This window comes from Hyperolius riggenbachi, chromosome 5 (genome assembly GCF_040937935.1).
Source record: "Hyperolius riggenbachi isolate aHypRig1 chromosome 5, aHypRig1.pri, whole genome shotgun sequence".
Taxonomy (NCBI): domain Eukaryota; kingdom Metazoa; phylum Chordata; class Amphibia; order Anura; family Hyperoliidae; genus Hyperolius; species Hyperolius riggenbachi.
This window is the reverse complement of record NC_090650.1, coordinates 319,159,513-319,177,123: the sequence shown is the minus strand read 5'-3', so window position 1 is coordinate 319,177,123 and position 17,611 is coordinate 319,159,513. Positions and strand designations below refer to the sequence as shown.

The following is a 17,611-nucleotide window of genomic DNA, read 5'->3' as shown; positions in this document are numbered from 1 at the left end:
TTAAAGTCGCATCAAACCGCAACGTCCTACTGTGAAAGAGGCCTTAGGGCCTGTTTCCACTACATGCAGATTAGATGCAGAATGGGTGCAGAAAAACTCCAATGAATGCCTATGGGAAAATCTGCATCAGAAAAATCGTGTTTAGTGGAAACAGGCCCTAAATGTTTTGTGTTTATGTACATATAAAATACAGTTATTCCATAGCATGTCAAACAAAAAACAAGACTTGCTGCCAGTTTTGTGCATGTGTTGAAAATGAATAGGAAAGGATCCTGCTCTGTCTCAATTACTGGCGCAGCAAAGCTGACAATCAGTATTCCAAATAAAATAGTGTTGCCCTGGTTGTAAAGAAGAGCAATTTGAATTCTGCTCTGCTACTGTATAGTTCATTATCACTGCTGCCAAGGGATCCTCGTCCGATGCTGGGCTATTCGCACTGCAGAGGGTGTGGTGCAATACCATGTGAAAAATGTCTCTGAATATTTTCCAAGCAGTGGCAATTAGCAGTCTCATGCCCTGAAATAGAATAGAGCCACACAGCTCACCGAAAGACTGCTCACCCTGTGCCTGCACAAACTCCTGTCGGGTGGTAATTACTATTCCTTATCTGAGTTGTAGCAACTCAGGGAGGACACGTAATTCAGGCACCGGCTATTGCCGGCGGCTGTATTACCTTTTCTTTTAGCTAGTTTGTGTGGCGCCCAGCCGAAACTCCGGGTGCTCAAAGTAGCCACGCAGCACTGGTGCCAAAATGATCGGCACAGCGGAGCTAAAATCTGCTACCTCGGTGGATATTGCTCAGCGCTGCTTGCTATGTGAACAGGCCCCAACCTTAGCCCTAAATTTACATTAAAGTGAACCTCCGGACTAAAAATCTACTCAGCAGAACTGAAAAGGCTTGGTGTTTCTTTTACAGTTTCACAGCATCAGAACTTTGTTTTTCTTGCCAAAGCATAATTTTCAGCTGCATTTTTAGCTAAGTTCCACCCATCAAAGAAAAAAAGCCCGGGCTTTTTTTCACTGATACTGTGCAGAGCATGATGGGATTTCCTATGTTGTTATTCACGTTGCCTAGCAACTGGGAGAGAGGTGCTCAGGACACAGGACAGTTGGAACTGTGTCTCAAGCTCCCTGTCACCTCCTTTCAACCAAAAAGATGGCTGCCATCATGAAATCAAACATTTGCCTGTTCTTTTAAAACAGTGTGGATAAGAGATTATATTACATACCGTATCTATTTTAATTAACATAACTAATGTAACTTAATGACAGTATGTTTGTTTAGGCTGGATTTCCTCTTTCAGGTCTGGTGCACACCGAGCGGCTTTTTGGGCGTTTTCAGATCCGCTTGCGGCTGCGGATCTGCTTGGTCAATGTATCTCAATGGGGTGGTGCACACCAGAGCGGGAGGCGTTTTGCAGAAACGAAAAATGCCTGGGTGAGGCATTTTTTGGATTGCGGATGCGTTTCTGCCTCAATGTTAAGTATAGGAAAAACGCAAACCGCTCTGAAAAACGGCACTTCAGAGCGGTTTGCCAGGCGTTTTTTGTTACAGTAGCTGTTCAGTAACAGCTTTACTGTAACAATACAGGAAATCTACTACACCAAAACCGCTAGACAAAACCGCAAAACGCTAGCTGAAACGCTACAGAAAAAGAAGAAAAAGCGTTTCAAAATCTGCTAGCATTTTGCGGATCTGCTAGCGGGTTTTGGTGTGCACCAGCCCTAAGCAGATATGTGACAGACATATATTTATTTATATTGGTAATATTTTTATTTTTTGCAGCATTTTCATACTTTTTTTGTAAAATAAAAAACTGTTTGCACAAAAAGTTGTTTTTTTAAATAAAAACCTTCACAGATCTAGTTACTAACATCAGTATTAGGGATGGTCGATGCAGGATTATGAAAATTTTGTATATAAATATATGCAGCTTGAAAATGGACCAATCACATTCCACCTTGCTGGGATTTTGATTGAACCATTTTCAAGCTGCCTATATTTGCATTATAAAATTTGCATAGTCCTGGATCCACTCAGAACTAGAATGAGTTGCATCTTATTGTCATGCCTAGTCAGTATCATACTTATGACACTCTGACAAGGGAGCAGAGTCACTAAACTGTGTTAAGCAGAATAGTGTGTATAAAGTTTTGGGTATGATGAACAGAGAGCGTAATGTATTGCATGTAATGTTTTGCATTCTGCTCTACTCATTATGCAGTAATACTTTACGCACGTTATTCTTCTTTCGCTCCTGGTGGCGGGAGCGCAATAGGGGAAGCGTGCAGCCGGACTGCACATGCTCCAACTGTCCCCAACTGGAGGAAGCCCCAGGTGTGTTTCATTTTTTTCTATCCCAATGCTCAGGTACACTGTAAATACACTGATCACATAGGGGGACACAGGAACAACAATTCATTACACTGCCATGTAAATGGACACAGCAGCCAATCATCACACTAACTACATAGGGGAACACAGGTAGGTGACATGGGGATAGCCGATCATTACACTGACCGCATGGGGGGAGGGCAGGCACAGGAACAGCAAATTTCTGTTCCTGTGTCCCCTTTGTGATCAGTGTACTTTATACATTTCAATATACTTTACATAAAAGTTAATATAGAATCCTTATGTAACTTTTAGGCTTCTTAAGTTCTAGATAACATGACACATGCAGATAACACAATTCCTCCATATCACCATGGTTATACAGCAACTAGACTTAAGGCCCGTAAACAGTAACGGGCGCTAGGCCTCTCCCCTCACAACCACCCTCCCCTCCCGCTCCTGTCAACACCACCGCAGTTCAGCGCGCATAGCCGCAACACATACCGGCGCACATCGCGACGTGTATCTGCATGCAAATGCCCACACCACCATGCCTGCACACGCCCGCCCCTCTGGCCCCATCCTGCTTTCCCAACATCTGCCTGCGTGGCGCACATGCATGATAAGCCAAAAGCATGGACACAGGGACAAAGGAGGACGCATGGACATGGGGATTATTATAGAGGATTACTGTAGAAGTATGTGAGATGAGAGCTCATACCTTTGTATCCTAGTATGGACACTGTGATGGTGAGTAAGGCACACAGGACATACAGCAAGATGATTGAAAATTTCAGTGCCCAGTTACTTTTACACTTTGTACACTGGGTTCCCTCCTGTATTCCTGCAAAATAAAACAATTATTATATTTATACTCAAATAATGTCCCGCTATAAATGTTACTAAGTCACTATGGCTGATGTCAGCTGCTTCATTTATATGGTTCACTGCCAAGCAACATAAGTTAGCATTACATTTACATTAAACTGATTGGCATTTCATTGACCATCCCTATTTATAAGCATGGATGGAAGAGCAATGTTCTGCAAGCAAGGACATAGGAGAGGTAAAGAACAGAAGGAAAGTATATTGAAAATGGATGCAGATTGTAACTTTCATAAAATACTTTTAAAAACAATTTACTTTTACTCAATAATAATAATATTTAATAATAATAATAATATTTACTTGAGCCTGGAGGGTGACTTTGTAAAGGGCAAGGAGTTTCTTACCACCCTTACAATACACAGTACCCTCTAATGCAGGGGCGTCAATCTCAATCACGTAAGAGGCCAAAATCAAAATCCTAGATGCTAGCCTTCATTTCCCCATAGTCTTTTTCAAAAAGTTGTGTGTGTGTGTGTGTGGGGGGGGGGGGGGGGCGTTACCAGCCACACAAGGGGGTTTGGATCTCCAGTGGTGGCCTCATGGTAATTCTGCTGAGGGGTCCTATAAATAAGTTGTTGCTCAAACTGTCAAACTGACAATGGCCTCAATTCGCTAAGCTTATCTCCTGTCTTTAATAACGTTTCTAGAGGTATCACCATGGTGATGAGGCATGTCGTATTCAGAAAACATTTTACCTCAGGCAAACCTAAAGTTAACTCTTCTGTCTTTAAGTTAACTCTTCAATTCTTAAAATAACTCCACAGTTAAAGACAGGCTGTTTATTAACTGCGTGTGAAAATAACTACAGAGGAGGTAAGTTAACTACAGAGGAGGTAACTTAACGAATGAAGAGATAAGATAACTCCCTCACTGTCTGGTGGTAAGTTTTCTCTTGCCTTATCTCCAGAATGATCTTAGTGTTTCTGGTTGAAACAATGGCCTCAATTCACTATCACCGATGTGCTACTCTGGATGGGGAGGCAGTGTGCTTTTTCTGCTTAAAATGATGCACATATGAAGTTCCTGAGGGCCACATAAAATGGCAAAGAGGGCTGCATTCATCCCGAGGGCCTTGTGTTTGATACCTGTGCTCTAGTGTCAAAACCCTTGTGGGTTGGTGTTAACTAGTAGGTGGAAAACCATGCACACTGGTTCCAACTTCCTGGCAAAATGGCGCTAAAAACGAAGAGTTCGATCATTTATTTAACATTACTTTTTACCCTCAGTTCTATGAATGAATATGGTTCCTGATTGAAGTCATGTTCATTCATCCCCGGCACTTCGATTGGCTTGGGGAACACATGTTCCCTTTCACCAATCCCAGATGTGTAACTCCTGACATGAATGAGTGGTGGTAGCACATGCACCCGCCGGTGATTGACAGGACATACATGTACATCCTGTTTATGTTACTGAGGCTCAGACTATATCCCTCTCAATTCAAGTGTTCTGTAAAGTAAATTTCTCTAACATACTACTTTAAAAACAGAGTCTGTTTATTAGATGACAGAGCAAGCACTGCTCATGGATATCCCAGCTCCTTAATCTGGCTGCTAGTGGATGAAGTTTGCTAGATGCTGGCTACTTTATTTACAATTCTACATCCATTCTGATGGAGAGTCTGACAAAAGTTACTTAATATGCAGTGCTGCAGCCAGACAGGACAGCTGGAAAATTTCTGAATAATGTTGCTCAATCCTGCCTCTGTTCAGTTTATAAGAACTTTGACAGATTACGAAAGCCTTAAAGCACATCTGAACTTAAAACAAAAGTGAGATTTAGACATACACTGGTGGAGTTTTTTCTAGCCTTGATAAGTTAAGCCTGTGAGGGACCACTTACTGGTAGATTATGGGGGGGCTGGAAGAAGGCCCAGGTATGTCTGAAGCTTGGTGGGTTTTTTTTTAGTTGTGTTAGGTGTGTTTTAAATCTTAACACCAAGTCAATGGGGTACTGAAGTACTGAAAACTGTGCCCCAGTTGTTGACAAGGCCACAGCTTGAAGTGGTGGTGTCCAACTTGAAGTGAGGCGTGACCAGTAAAAGGTGTGGCAATAGGTCAGTCATACAGTGGCATATAAATAAGTCTGCATATACATACTCCTCAAATAACAACTGGGCAGCATGTTCTAACAAAATGTCACAGTAACAGACCAGGCACCCATGACACACCCCCAGTGACAGGCAGCAACCCATGACTCCCCCTAATCCTCAGCGAGAGATAGCAACTCATCTGTGCCTAATGGCTACTACTGCAACAGTTATTCTGCACAGCCAACAATCTTACCCCCCCCCACCCAACCATGTGGCACCCCAATTTACTTGTAGAATCTCTCTCTTTAGAGGGACTCTATGCACTATTGAGACTGACAGCACACTTATCAGTACAGTAAAATATGAGTTTTCTGCCATGTGCATTTCTGTGTTTTTTCCTGCATCATTTAATTTTAGTTTTATGTGCATTTTTCGTGCATTTCCACTTTGCGGGGTTTTTTTTAATAGATATTTACATTCAACGTGTGAAAAAATTACATTGTTAAATACATTTTTTTCAAAATGAATGCAAATCATTTTTTGATTTCCCATAAGATAGCATTATATGCGAATGGCATGTGAATCACATGCGATTTGTATACAGTGTGTGGGAAGAAGGATCTTGCTGTGGGATTTTAAAATGCGTATAAACTCACACTGGGAATCGCACACAAATGCAAATAGTATGCAGCCCATAGACTTCTGCATGTGTTTTCCTCTATTTCTAATGTGCCGCTCTTTCTATATTCTGCTATTTCTATATGCTAATAAGTGTGCCTTCTGCTAAAAACATTTTTGCAATAAAATATTTAACGGGTGAAGCTATGTTGCTTTGGTTGTCAGTTTCATACAATAAAAGCACAGCAGAGCTGCATACCTCGAGGCACCCTCTGTGATACTGTCAGATGGGTGTCGCTCTTGTTTACTTTTCGTAAACAGGGGATGGGGGGGGGGTTATCATTCTTGAGCATTTACAATGTACATTATTTTTCCCGGTAATTATGGATGGATGGATGCATGGAACAAACAAGGACCTGTTGTGCTATTGCTCAGAGCTCAGTGATCACATGCACATGTCTGAACAAAGCTTTGATGATGAGCAGGCATGTGTGCAGATGACACAGCACTTGTGATGCATATCTTATTAGCAAGGGGTGACCTAAAACAAATAAGCCTCCTTTCAGCATGCTTTTGTAGTGTGATCACGAAGAATTGCTTACATTTGCGTTTCTACAAAATGTACACAGTAGACGGGGGTCAGGTAAGGCAACATGGATGAATCACTACGTTTCTTATCCTAATGTATAGTTCATTATGGTATCTCTCATGACTGTGACTTTCCAGATGTATTCAGCAAGCTTGATTTGCAGATAGGACACTTCCACACGTAGGCAGTGCGGATTGGCAGAGCATCACCGCAACAAGCTAAAAACTAATTAAAAAGATTAGTTGCTGCTCCATAAAGTAGCAGTACACAGAAAATACAGCGAAATGAATGATGAATCAGCCATTGTCTGCTCTGTTACAAATGAAGAGCTGGTTCAGGAAGAGAAATGTGAGTAATTCCGCTGTGCTTGAAGCCATTACAGCAAGAGTCATTGTGGTTGTTAGTAGGCCCTGATAGCGCAGGTTAGTGCCAGGAGCTATCCAGCCTGATTAGTGCTGATGTCTAGTGGCCTGCTGCACACTTGTCATGTGATAATGCTGGCTGACACTGTGAGAATTAGGAGACAAACTGTGTAATTACATTATGGATTTTCCTGTGCATGGCCTCCAGGCAGCAACAATTCCTCAACTTCAATATAAATTAAGGTATTATAGAACTCTGTGTTTCCAAATAATCTCTCAGTAATTCTCTTCTCAGCTTGTGGCGCGTTCACACAAAAGGTATTTCTGATAGATAGATAAATAGATAGATAGATAGATAGATAGATAGATAGATAGATAGATAGATAGATAGATAGATAGATAGACTGCCTCTAACCTTTATCCCATGCTAACACAGGCCATGTCCCTTGATGATTATGCAGAATTATTGATCTCCGTGAGTTCCACTGTCTGACATACTGTCAGTATGCTGGACTTTGCTTTTTTTGTTTGTCATTTTAATTTGCACTATAACACTACAATGTAGGGCAGGCTTTCTCAACCGGGGTTCCTTCTTGAGTACTCTGCAGGGGTCCTTGGCATCTTGCGTGACATTTTATTTGCAGGGTTCCTCCAGGGTAAAAAGGTTGAGAAAAGCTGCTGTAGGGGTTGGGAGGTGAACAGCCAGTGTAGGTTATATAAATGTCCAGGAATTCAGCACTAATCCCATTAACTAATTCTCATATCAACACCATACTGACCATCAGAGATGGATTAAGATGAAATGGGGGCCTAGGCAAGGTAGTACCTTTGGTTTCCCCTTGTGGTCCTTTTGGTAATGTGAGATCGGACAGAGGTCAGAGAAAGTGGCAGTTGGGCACCCCGACACACATTAGGCCCTTGGCACCTGCCTAGGCTGCATTGCGGATGATCCTGCTCTGCTGACCATACATCCACCCCACGTTGATCTTCCATCTGATCCTCCCCGTCAAGCTAAAATCTCCTTATTGTTCGTGCAAGTTTTGAAGTTTTGACAATGTCTGCTCTGCCTGTTCAGTAAGCCTGCACCTATTCAGTAAGAGACCTTGGGCAAGTCTCCCCAACACTGCTACTGCCTATAGAGCGCGTCCTAGTGGCTGCAGCTCTGGCGCTTTGAGTCCGCCAGGAGAAAAGCGCGATATAAAAAAAAATGTTCTGTTCTGTTCTAATAACAAGCACAATGTAGGTGTGCTGACTGTAGATCACTGCATCCATCTGCATCAGGGGTAGCATATGTCTGAGTTTAGCCCCGATACCTATTTGCCCTAGCTGTCTATAGTTTGTATATTGAATGATCTGAAAAATAGCTCAATCTGCAAAATGCAATGTTCTTCCCAATTGTGCAAACAAGCCCTTTTTAGCCCATGATGCCATTGACTTCTTGTCAGAGAGGCAAGTCAACTATTACCACTTTAATGTTTTTACACTTTTTATATTGATTGGGCGCTTCCATCTTCCAGATTCTAACTGTTACACCTCTGTTGGAAGGTTGAATGTAGTTTTATGTACCCATAAAACTTCCATGTACAGAACCCGAAAGTTTGTCCATGATTCTGGAGTTCCCGAGTGGGGGTGGGTTCTCCCCGCAGGCCTTGATGGTGGTAGCAGGCCTGCAACCAACCATTGTGAGTCCACTTTTATACCATCCTCTGGTGTACTTATACATTACACTATCTGATATTCTTTTGTGCTTTTGTCTTTTTGGTTCCTGGAGATTCAGTCTGAACACCCGGCAACCCAATCTCTCGAGTTGTACTGCACCAGGATAGGATCTCATGGATAGCGAATTTGTGTGGATTAGCCTCACGTGAATTCACATAGTAATGTATTTCAATGTGCCTGTTTCCACTGTATCCAGAAATTGCACGCAGAAAAAAATCAGGACAGCAGTTTTTCGGATGCCGTATGGCATTCTTGTGCCATATATGCTGTATTTAGCATACTTGTGCTATGTCATATGTATTGCATTTTTGTGTATGTCAATAAAGATGAAAAATGAAAGAACCCCCCCCCCCCCCCAAAAAAAAAATCATGGATTACATATACAAATTTGCATGCAAAAAATGGATGCAAACACATGAAAATTCACATGCGCATGCTAATTTGCATTCAGAAAATAGCATGCGAATTTGCATGCTTGCAGTGGAAATGGGCCCCATTGCGGCTGCAAAATGCTAAAAAAACAAACATATCTTTTTGCAGGGAATTTTTATGTATTTTGGAAATAAATGCTTAAACAAATCCCACTACTTGTGGTGCCAGTCTCTTTACATGTCACAGTATTATTACTGTTGTGACAGGTATATTAGGCACTGTCTGTTCAGTGGTAGTAGCACTTTAATTGTATGCAGAAATAATGGATAATCTGTTGTGTTTGCCAGCTGGCCCAGCATACAGTTATTTTCTAATATCCGCCACATCTGTTCCCCTTCTGAGAATTTTCTTGACCTCCCACTTTCTACATGTTTCTTTTGCACTTACTAAATTGTTATTTTTATGCACAATATTCAATATACTCATGGAAGGAGATAATGCCTTAAATTTCTTGTTTACAATAGAATGATCTACAGCATATGCAAATAGGGAGGTGTACAGGAAGATTGTGCAGATTTCATTGGGGGTTTCTCCATTTCTGCTCATATCAGGGTTCAGTTTGGTGAAAAAGGTCTTAAATAGTTGTTGGCCCAGTAGTAGTGAGTGAGCACCTGAAACGAAGTAGTAACTGGGGTTGTTAAATTAGGCCAGGATTGTTAAATGGAAATTGTGGGTTTGACATTCTCCAAACAGTGCACTGTTGCCTTGTTTAAAAAAATAAAATAAAAATAATGAGTGAATAAGGTCCTTATGCACTTTAGTCCAGTATAGCAGGGGGAGCGCTAGACGATAACCCATTGGTGCTTGGTGCATTACCCCTAACACGTTAACCCGGTAACACGCGTGGTGCTAACAGCCAGTGTTCCCCCTGCGCTAGTAATGGTAAAACTGCCATGCGAAGCGAGTGCAAGGCAACTTTACCTGACTTTAGTGCATCAGGCCCTAAATGACTAAGCTGACCGATTTATCACTGTAAGTTGCCTTATACTCAATAGTAAAAACAGCAATCACATTAAATGAAATTTGACTGGAGTGAGTGCTGCAAGCAGTCAGGTCAAATGGTAACTGATTTTGTCATGTGGGATTAGGCAGTCATTAAAAATGTGAGCGTGCAGCCAGCTTCCATCATACTCTGACAGTGTCAGCCATGGCCAATGCATGGCTCCTTAACCTCCCCGGCGTTCTATTGAGATCGCCAGGGAGGCTGCGGGAGGGTTTTTTTTTAATTAAAAAAAAACTATTTCATGCAGCCAACTGAAAGTTGGCTGCATGAAAGCCCACTAGAGGGCGCTCCGGAGGCGTTCTTCCGATCGCCTCCGGCGCCCAGAATAAACAAGGAAGGCCGCAATGAGCGGCCTTCCTTGTTTTGCTTAGATCGTCGCCATAGCGACGAGCGGAGTGACGTCATGGACGTCAGCCGACGTCCTGACGTCAGCCGCCTCCGATCCAGCCCTTAGCGCTGGCCGGAACTTTTCGTTCCGGCTACGCTGGGCTCAGGCGGCTGGGGGGACCCTCTTTCGCCGCTGCTCGCGGCGGATCGCCGCAGAGCGGCGGCGATCAGGCAGCACACGCGGCTGGCAAAGTGCCGGCTGCGTGTGCTGCACTTTATTTGAAGCAAATCGGCCCAGCAGGGCCTGAGCGGCAGCCTCCGGCGGTGATGGACGAGCTGAGCTGAGCTCGTCCATACCGCTCAGGAGGTTAATGTGAAAAATAGCATGCCTGCAGATAAGGTCAGATGAGGAAAGATTATATTGTAACCATTATGGATATGGTTTCAAAAATAGTCCTGTTTCCCTAGGAGGTTTGCAAATGGGGCTAAAATAGACTAAATATTAACATAGACAGATTTTGTATACATTTCCTAGAATGTTGGCTTATCTTTCCCTTTCTCTTTGCCAGTGGTTGATGTTTTTCCTCCCATCTTGTGCTAATCATATCTACTAATTGCATAAATGGCTAATCAATTACACGGATTAAATCTTGGCAGTAAGCAATGGCTGTCAATAAATGGAAGCATGCTGCACCCTCCATAGCGATGTTCAGTTTCAAATTAAACTAGGATGTAGGGTCAGGGGGTGACGATTTAATGACTGTAGTCTATGCATTACAGCCACTTGTGTATTTTTCACCTTTCAGTCTGTTGTATGCAAATATTAGACTATGGAACTTCAAAGACTGGTATCTTAGTGTTGCTCTTTACTTCAAATTGCCCAAGATAAGCACTTGGGAGAATCTCTGACACCACAAGAGACTGATATGCAAGAAACCCAAAAGACCCACAAATATTTGAAGATTCTGAGCATCTAATCAGACTTAGTATTAAGAAGTCAGTGCAGATCAAAGCGGAATAAAGTCAATAAAAGTTCACCATGGTGATATTCCAACCTCACATGGTTACCAGCTGCCAACAACCCACATTATAAGGTTGTATGTCTCGCATTCAGTGATAATCCTAATGAACCTCAAGCAGATATAGATCCAAACTTCCCTCACTCCGATATATGGTATGGTATCCAGGAAGGCCAATATGAAAACACAACAAAAAATGGCAACTAAGTGTAAACCATTTATTGTAAAAACAATCGGTATAGACCGTAAAAAACAAGATAAAAACAAAGACTTGCATATGGGGCCCAGGAACTGGGAACCCCTAATAACAAATGTGCGCATGTAAGCTGGTCCACAGCCAATGAGACATTAAAGGTTCCGCCTGTCCTAATCAGATCAGACTTGAGGAAAGAAATGGAGCATGCCATGAACTCCAACTGCTTTTTGCTAAGTTAACTTACAGAAGAGGTGTTCTTATCTCCAGGAAACAAGTGAAAGTTGAACTATACCCAACATTAAATGAAACAGTTTCAATAAGGTTGGAATCATTCATCACGTTATTGCTGTTTTGTAACATTTTGTGTTACAGTTTGGTGAATTTGATGTCACAACTTTTTGGCTAAACACAGAAGGGCTTTAAAGTCAGGTTCTCACTGATAAGTCATCATATGCTATCACTTCCTGTTGCAGTGCCTAGGCTTCACTCGGGTAAAATACAAAAGTGTTGTGAACTCAGCCAGATTCTCACTGATAAAACATCATATGTTATTACCTCCTGTTGCAGTGCCTAGGCTTCGCTCGAGTAAAATACAGAAGGTTTGTGAACTGAACTCATCCAGATTCTCACTTATAAGTTGTTATATGTTATGACCCCCTCCTTCCCCTTGCAGTGCCTATGCCTTAGTCAGGTATAATATGAAAGGCCTGTAAACTAAGTCAGGTTCTCACTGAGCGTACATCAAAAAAGGGCACCTGGAAATTTGGGTGCCCTGAAAAGTCAATAGTAGAATAACGCTCAATTTTGTGATGGAGGAAAACAAAAAAAACAAAAAAAGAATAGAAAAAAAATAGTAAAATATTGGTGTTAAATACTGATTTTTTTTTTTTTTACTACAGCTAAATCTAAGCCTATTCTCATACTGAGCCCTCCCACTACTGATGTCTAAACTTAACCACCTTCCATGTCTAACCGTAACCCTACCCCTACATGGCTAACCTTAACCCTCCCTCCCCCATGGCTAACCTTAACTGTCCCAGCCATAATTAAAAAAAAATGAAAAAACACAAAAACATTAATTTTCAGGAGCCACCAAAGGAGCCCATGTAATTATCTTTAAAGGATACCCCAACTGAAATGTGACATAATGAGATAGACATGTGTTTGTACAGTGCCTAGCACACAGATAACTATGCTGTGTTCCTTTTTTTTATTTTTCTGCCTGAAAGAGTTAAATATCAGGTATGTAAGTGGCTGACTCAGTCCTGACTCAGACAGGAAGTGACTACAGTGTGACCCTCACTGATAAGAAATTCCAACTATAAAACACTTTCCTAGCAGAAAATGGCTTCTGAGAGCAAGAAAGAGGTAAAAAAGGGGAATTTCTTATCAGTGAGGGTCACACTGTAGTCACTTCCTGTCTGAGTCAGGACTGAGTCAGCCACTTTCATACCTCATATTTAACTCTTTCAGGCAGGGAAAGAAAAAAAGGAACACAGCATAGTTATCTGTGTGCTAGGCACTGTACATACACATGTCTATCTCATTATGTCACATTTCAGTTGGGGTATCCTTTAAAGTGGATCCGAGATGAACTTTTACTCATTGCATAATTGTGTTCCTTTCCTATTGTTTATAGGGCATTTCTCAAGCCAAATACTTTTGTTTTTGTTTTAATACTCTAATTCCCTATAAACTAAATAAGCCCCACCCACAATTTTCAGAGAGCCTTGGCAGTAGCAAGGGCTCATGTGAGCTCAGTCTGGGCAGGGGGAGGAGCAGGTGTTACTAGCCAGAGATTTCAGAGGCAGAGGGGAGTAGGGAGGAGGAGGGGGGGGGGGAGGATTAGGTTTTTTTCAGTCTGAGTGAGGAGAGGAGGAAATAATCATATTCTACTAAAGCAGTATGCAGACAGATTTTCTGTTTAAACCATCTAAACTGTACATAAGATATATAGACAAGTTACTTGTTATAGTTAGTTTTTCATCTCGGATCCGCTTTAAAGATAACCTTAAGTCAAAAAAAAAAAAATGAGATGAACTCACCTGGGGCTTCCCTCAGCCCCCTGCAGCCGATCGGTGCCCTTGCAGCTCTGCTCCGATGCCTCTGGACCCGCCGGCGACGACTTCCGGTTTCGCCGTCACCGGCTGACAGGCATGGGAACGCGAGTGATTGTTCGCGTTCCCAGCCTGTATATCGCCCCCTATGCTGCTATTGCGGCTCCTTAGCAGCATAGCAGCATAGGGGGCGATATACAGGCTGGGAACGCGAACAATCACTCGCGTTCCCATGCCTGTCGGCCGGTGACGGCGAAACCAGAAGTCGTCGCCGGCGGGTCCAGAGGCATCGGACTGGAGCTGCGAGGGCACCGATCGGCTGCAGGGGACTGAGGGAAGCCCCAGGTGAGTTCATCTCATTTTTTTTATGGCTTTAGGTTCACTTTAAGGAGGGGAACCCGCAATACTAAAAACGGCTGAAAGTAATGTACCCGTAGTTTGTATTGCGGGTGGCTGCGATTTTCGCGATCTGTGGACCTCATTGCGTTGTGGGAAATAATATATACCGGTGTATAACATTTTACCCTATCACATTGTTAGGGTGTGTGTTTATAGTTCATGACAGTTGGATCAAACAACATGAACGAATTACATGGCCAGATTCAATCCTTTCTTGATCTTTTACCACTTTTTTAACGTCTCACTTTGCATTGTATTGGTTTATTTTTTCCCATTCTAAAATGTTTCAGTAAAGTTACTCTTTAACATAATTTAACACTGCTGGGTATATATCATCACTCTAAGCTGAAACATCACCGAATACCTAACATATTGTTCAGATTAATATTTCTGTAACATTTTCCGTTAGAATATTTGCAAATAACCTTCCACTGCATTTCTAAAAACTGAAACTGGTTGCATTTAAAGCGGTCCTAAACTCAAAACCTCCTCTCTTCTCTAAAAGATAAACAGCATGATAACCTTTAAACTGAAACATTCCTTTGATACAGCTGATATAAATCCTAACATTTCTGCACTGTTTCTACTTCCTGATTCATGGAAGCAGACATATTGTTCACATCCTGTGCTTTCAGATGAGCATTAGATTAGACAAAAATGAGGGGGAATTAAACAGATTAAACTCTCTAAATACATACAGGGTGCATTTCTCTAGGTTTTCCTTCTGTCTGGTGCAAGAGTTCAGGTCCACTTAAAAATTCTAGAAACATTACTACTTGTGCCCTCCAGAGGGCTTTTCTCTGATATTATTCCATCTCCATACACAGTAATAGACTATGCCTGGTGATGCATTACAGGAGATAAGTTAAAAAGAGTCAGCTAAACCTCAATCTCTTGTTTATAAACGGCAAACAAGCTAATGGCAAGTTAACTACCTGCGGACCGCCGCAGTATAAATCTACAGCGGGCAGGGGGCGCTGCGGTTCTGACCGGACGTAAACGCTACGTTCCATTCACCGCCTGTCCCCGCCGCTGTCGCCGCTCTGTCTCCGTCGCAATGTGCTGCCCTGCCGCCTCTATGACGGCAGAGCACTGTGAGCCGGGCAGGAGCCGTTTTCATTGGCTCCTAGCCCTGTCATTCATGTAAGCCGTTTTCATTGGCTTACATTGAGTGACAGGGTCAGGAGCCAATGAAAGCAGCTCCTGACCGGCGCACAGCGCTCTGCTGTCATAGCAGCCTGCGGCGGGGACAGAGCGACGTGACCGGCGGGAGCGGCTGATTTTAGCGGCGATTCGTCGGGAAGCGGCGGTTTACTGGACCAGCACCCTCTGGTCCTTAAGGGGGTAGAGGGTGCTGGCCTCGAGGTGGTTAATCTACTGGTTTTTTGTTTTTTTACTTGGCTTATCAGTGTTTTCTGACTGTTTAAAATAGGGAACGTGTGACATGATTTTAGCCTATGTTTTTATTTTAGGGAACAAATAAATAGATCAAAAGTTTTGTGAAAGGTACACTATCAAAAAATACAGTAGGTAACACTGGAGCTTAAAGGGATGCTGCAATGGCATATAGCAGAACGTATTTTCAGGAAGGATACTAATTTTTAACGTAATTATCCTGGTTACAGCATCATGAATGCTTCTTATATCTAGTGTTTCTATTGTTATATATTGGTATATAACCTTCATCTCCCAGTGATGTTTAGCCTAGGCTACGATGTCACTCAGTCTTCTCCCAAGAGCACTTGAGTGAGAGAGATCATGTGATGTTCCAAAGATGGGGTGTGGTGGGTGAAAGACATTCCATAGTTATTCACCTTGCCAGTAGTAAAGATGCCAGTACCTCTGAAAATGTTAAGAATGTAAATCAGGGATTGGTGAGATTTGACTAAGACAGTAAAAAAAAAAAAAAAAAAGAGTAAGAGAAGTGTAACTGTGCATTGTCTATAGAGCTGAATTTAGCTTCAAGAGTTAAAGTGAAATAAAGCAACAATTTTCCATCAAACTTTACTTGAGAAAGAAAATACCCTCTCTTCGATTTTTACACAAAACTTAATTATAACATCTGCTTTCCATCATGATTTTCATCACGGCCTCTGACTCATTAAGCCAACTAAAAGCACATGTTTAGATCCTGTGGCAGAATCCATCCTCTGCAATTTACAGGACTGCGCTGACCTTCAGCATACTAAATGTTTTAGAAACATGCCAAGAATTTAATTTCAGGAGTAAACTTGGCTGCTTGCGCTAATTATTCATCTTGTACCTATACAAAAACTGTGAATAACACGCAATTCACTTGGGGACAAAGCTCTGACACTTCCACCCTTTCCTAGCTAAAAAGGAAAGAAACCAGCCCAGAGACTTGATAATGCAGCACTCACGGCGAACGTAGGGACCTTTTCAACTTCATTCCTGCTTTATTAGTTAACCCTTTACACAACCTCATACAAAAAGGGGTCAGCATTGGAGTGAACATAACATATGTCTGTGCGGGGATTCACACTTCCACATATTGCAGAATGTGCTCAGCAGACCATCTGTGCTAAATGAACGCTGATGTGAGAAGATTTTACAGGCTTCCATTTTTATTCCCTTTTTAAAAAGCCAATTGCCTACCTGTCATTCTGGTGATTGGGTTTTAATAACATTCTGGTGATCGGGTTTTAGTACATTCTGAGTTATGTACATGGGACAAATAGACTGTAGAAATGATGTACGGTACTGTACTGACCTGCAGGGTTGCCAGACCTCTGTAAATTTTTTAACATCCTGTGAAAACAGGCTTCTTTTTCCTCCCTATGGCTTCCAGCAATCACCTCTGATGATGCCAGCACTGGAAATACCACATAGTATGCAGGACTACAGGAGAAGACCCATGCACTATCTGGTCAGATTACAGTGCACTATCACACAAGACAAATAACATTTATATTGCGCTTTTCTCCGGGCGGACTCAAAGCACCTGAGCTGCAGCCACGAGGGTGCGCTCAGTAGACAGTAGCAGTGTTAGGGAGTCTTGCCCAAGGACTCCTTACTGAATAGGTGCTGGCTTACTGAACAGGAAAGGAAGATAGCTAAAAACTGCAGCAGACTGCCCTCGCTACTCTGCACTGGGGAGGAGGCAGGCAGTAAGTAAAACTACATACATGCGCTGGTTTGAACTCTGCCATGGCTGACAATAAAGACCACCTCGGCTGAGAATGTTGTAAGAAAACAGCTTGTCTACAACGGCCGCCCAATGTCTGCTAATGATCTTTAAAGAGAATCTGTACTCTAATATTCTTACAATAAAAAGCATACCATTCTATTCATTATTTTCTCCTGTGCCCCTCTGTGCTGTTTCTGCCACTCTCTGCTGCAATCCTGGCTTGTAATTAACAGTTTTAGGCAGTGTTTACAAACAAACTAACCAGCTTCTAATAGGTTCAGCTAAGCATAGTGTGTGAGTATGCAGGGGGCCTGCAGAGGGTGTGTATCGCTTCTACCAATCACAAGCAGCCCTGCACATTCCACACAATCAAGCTTTAGCCCGACAAACAGGACAGAGGAAAGATACATTGATTTATTACAGAGACAGTGCAGTTAGGAAAGACTGCAGTAAGCCAGAGCAGATTAGAACAGGCATAGGAACTTAT

At 42.4% G+C, this 17,611-nt stretch overlaps 1 protein-coding gene across 2 annotated transcripts in view; it reads right to left on the bottom strand.

Annotated features, from left to right (window-relative positions):
* COLEC12 (collectin subfamily member 12) overlaps positions 1–17,611 on the bottom strand; it is a 174,687-nt gene that overhangs the window by 36,969 nt on the left and 120,107 nt on the right. Inside the window, exon 3 of one of the 2 annotated variants that reach the window (XM_068237233.1) lies at positions 3,057–3,179. In XM_068237233.1, coding sequence (XP_068093334.1) covers positions 3,057–3,179 — 123 coding nt within the window. Of the gene's footprint in view, positions 1–947; positions 1,012–3,056; positions 3,180–17,611 lie in introns of those variants that run through there. The other variant, XM_068237234.1, reaches the window with a different exon arrangement.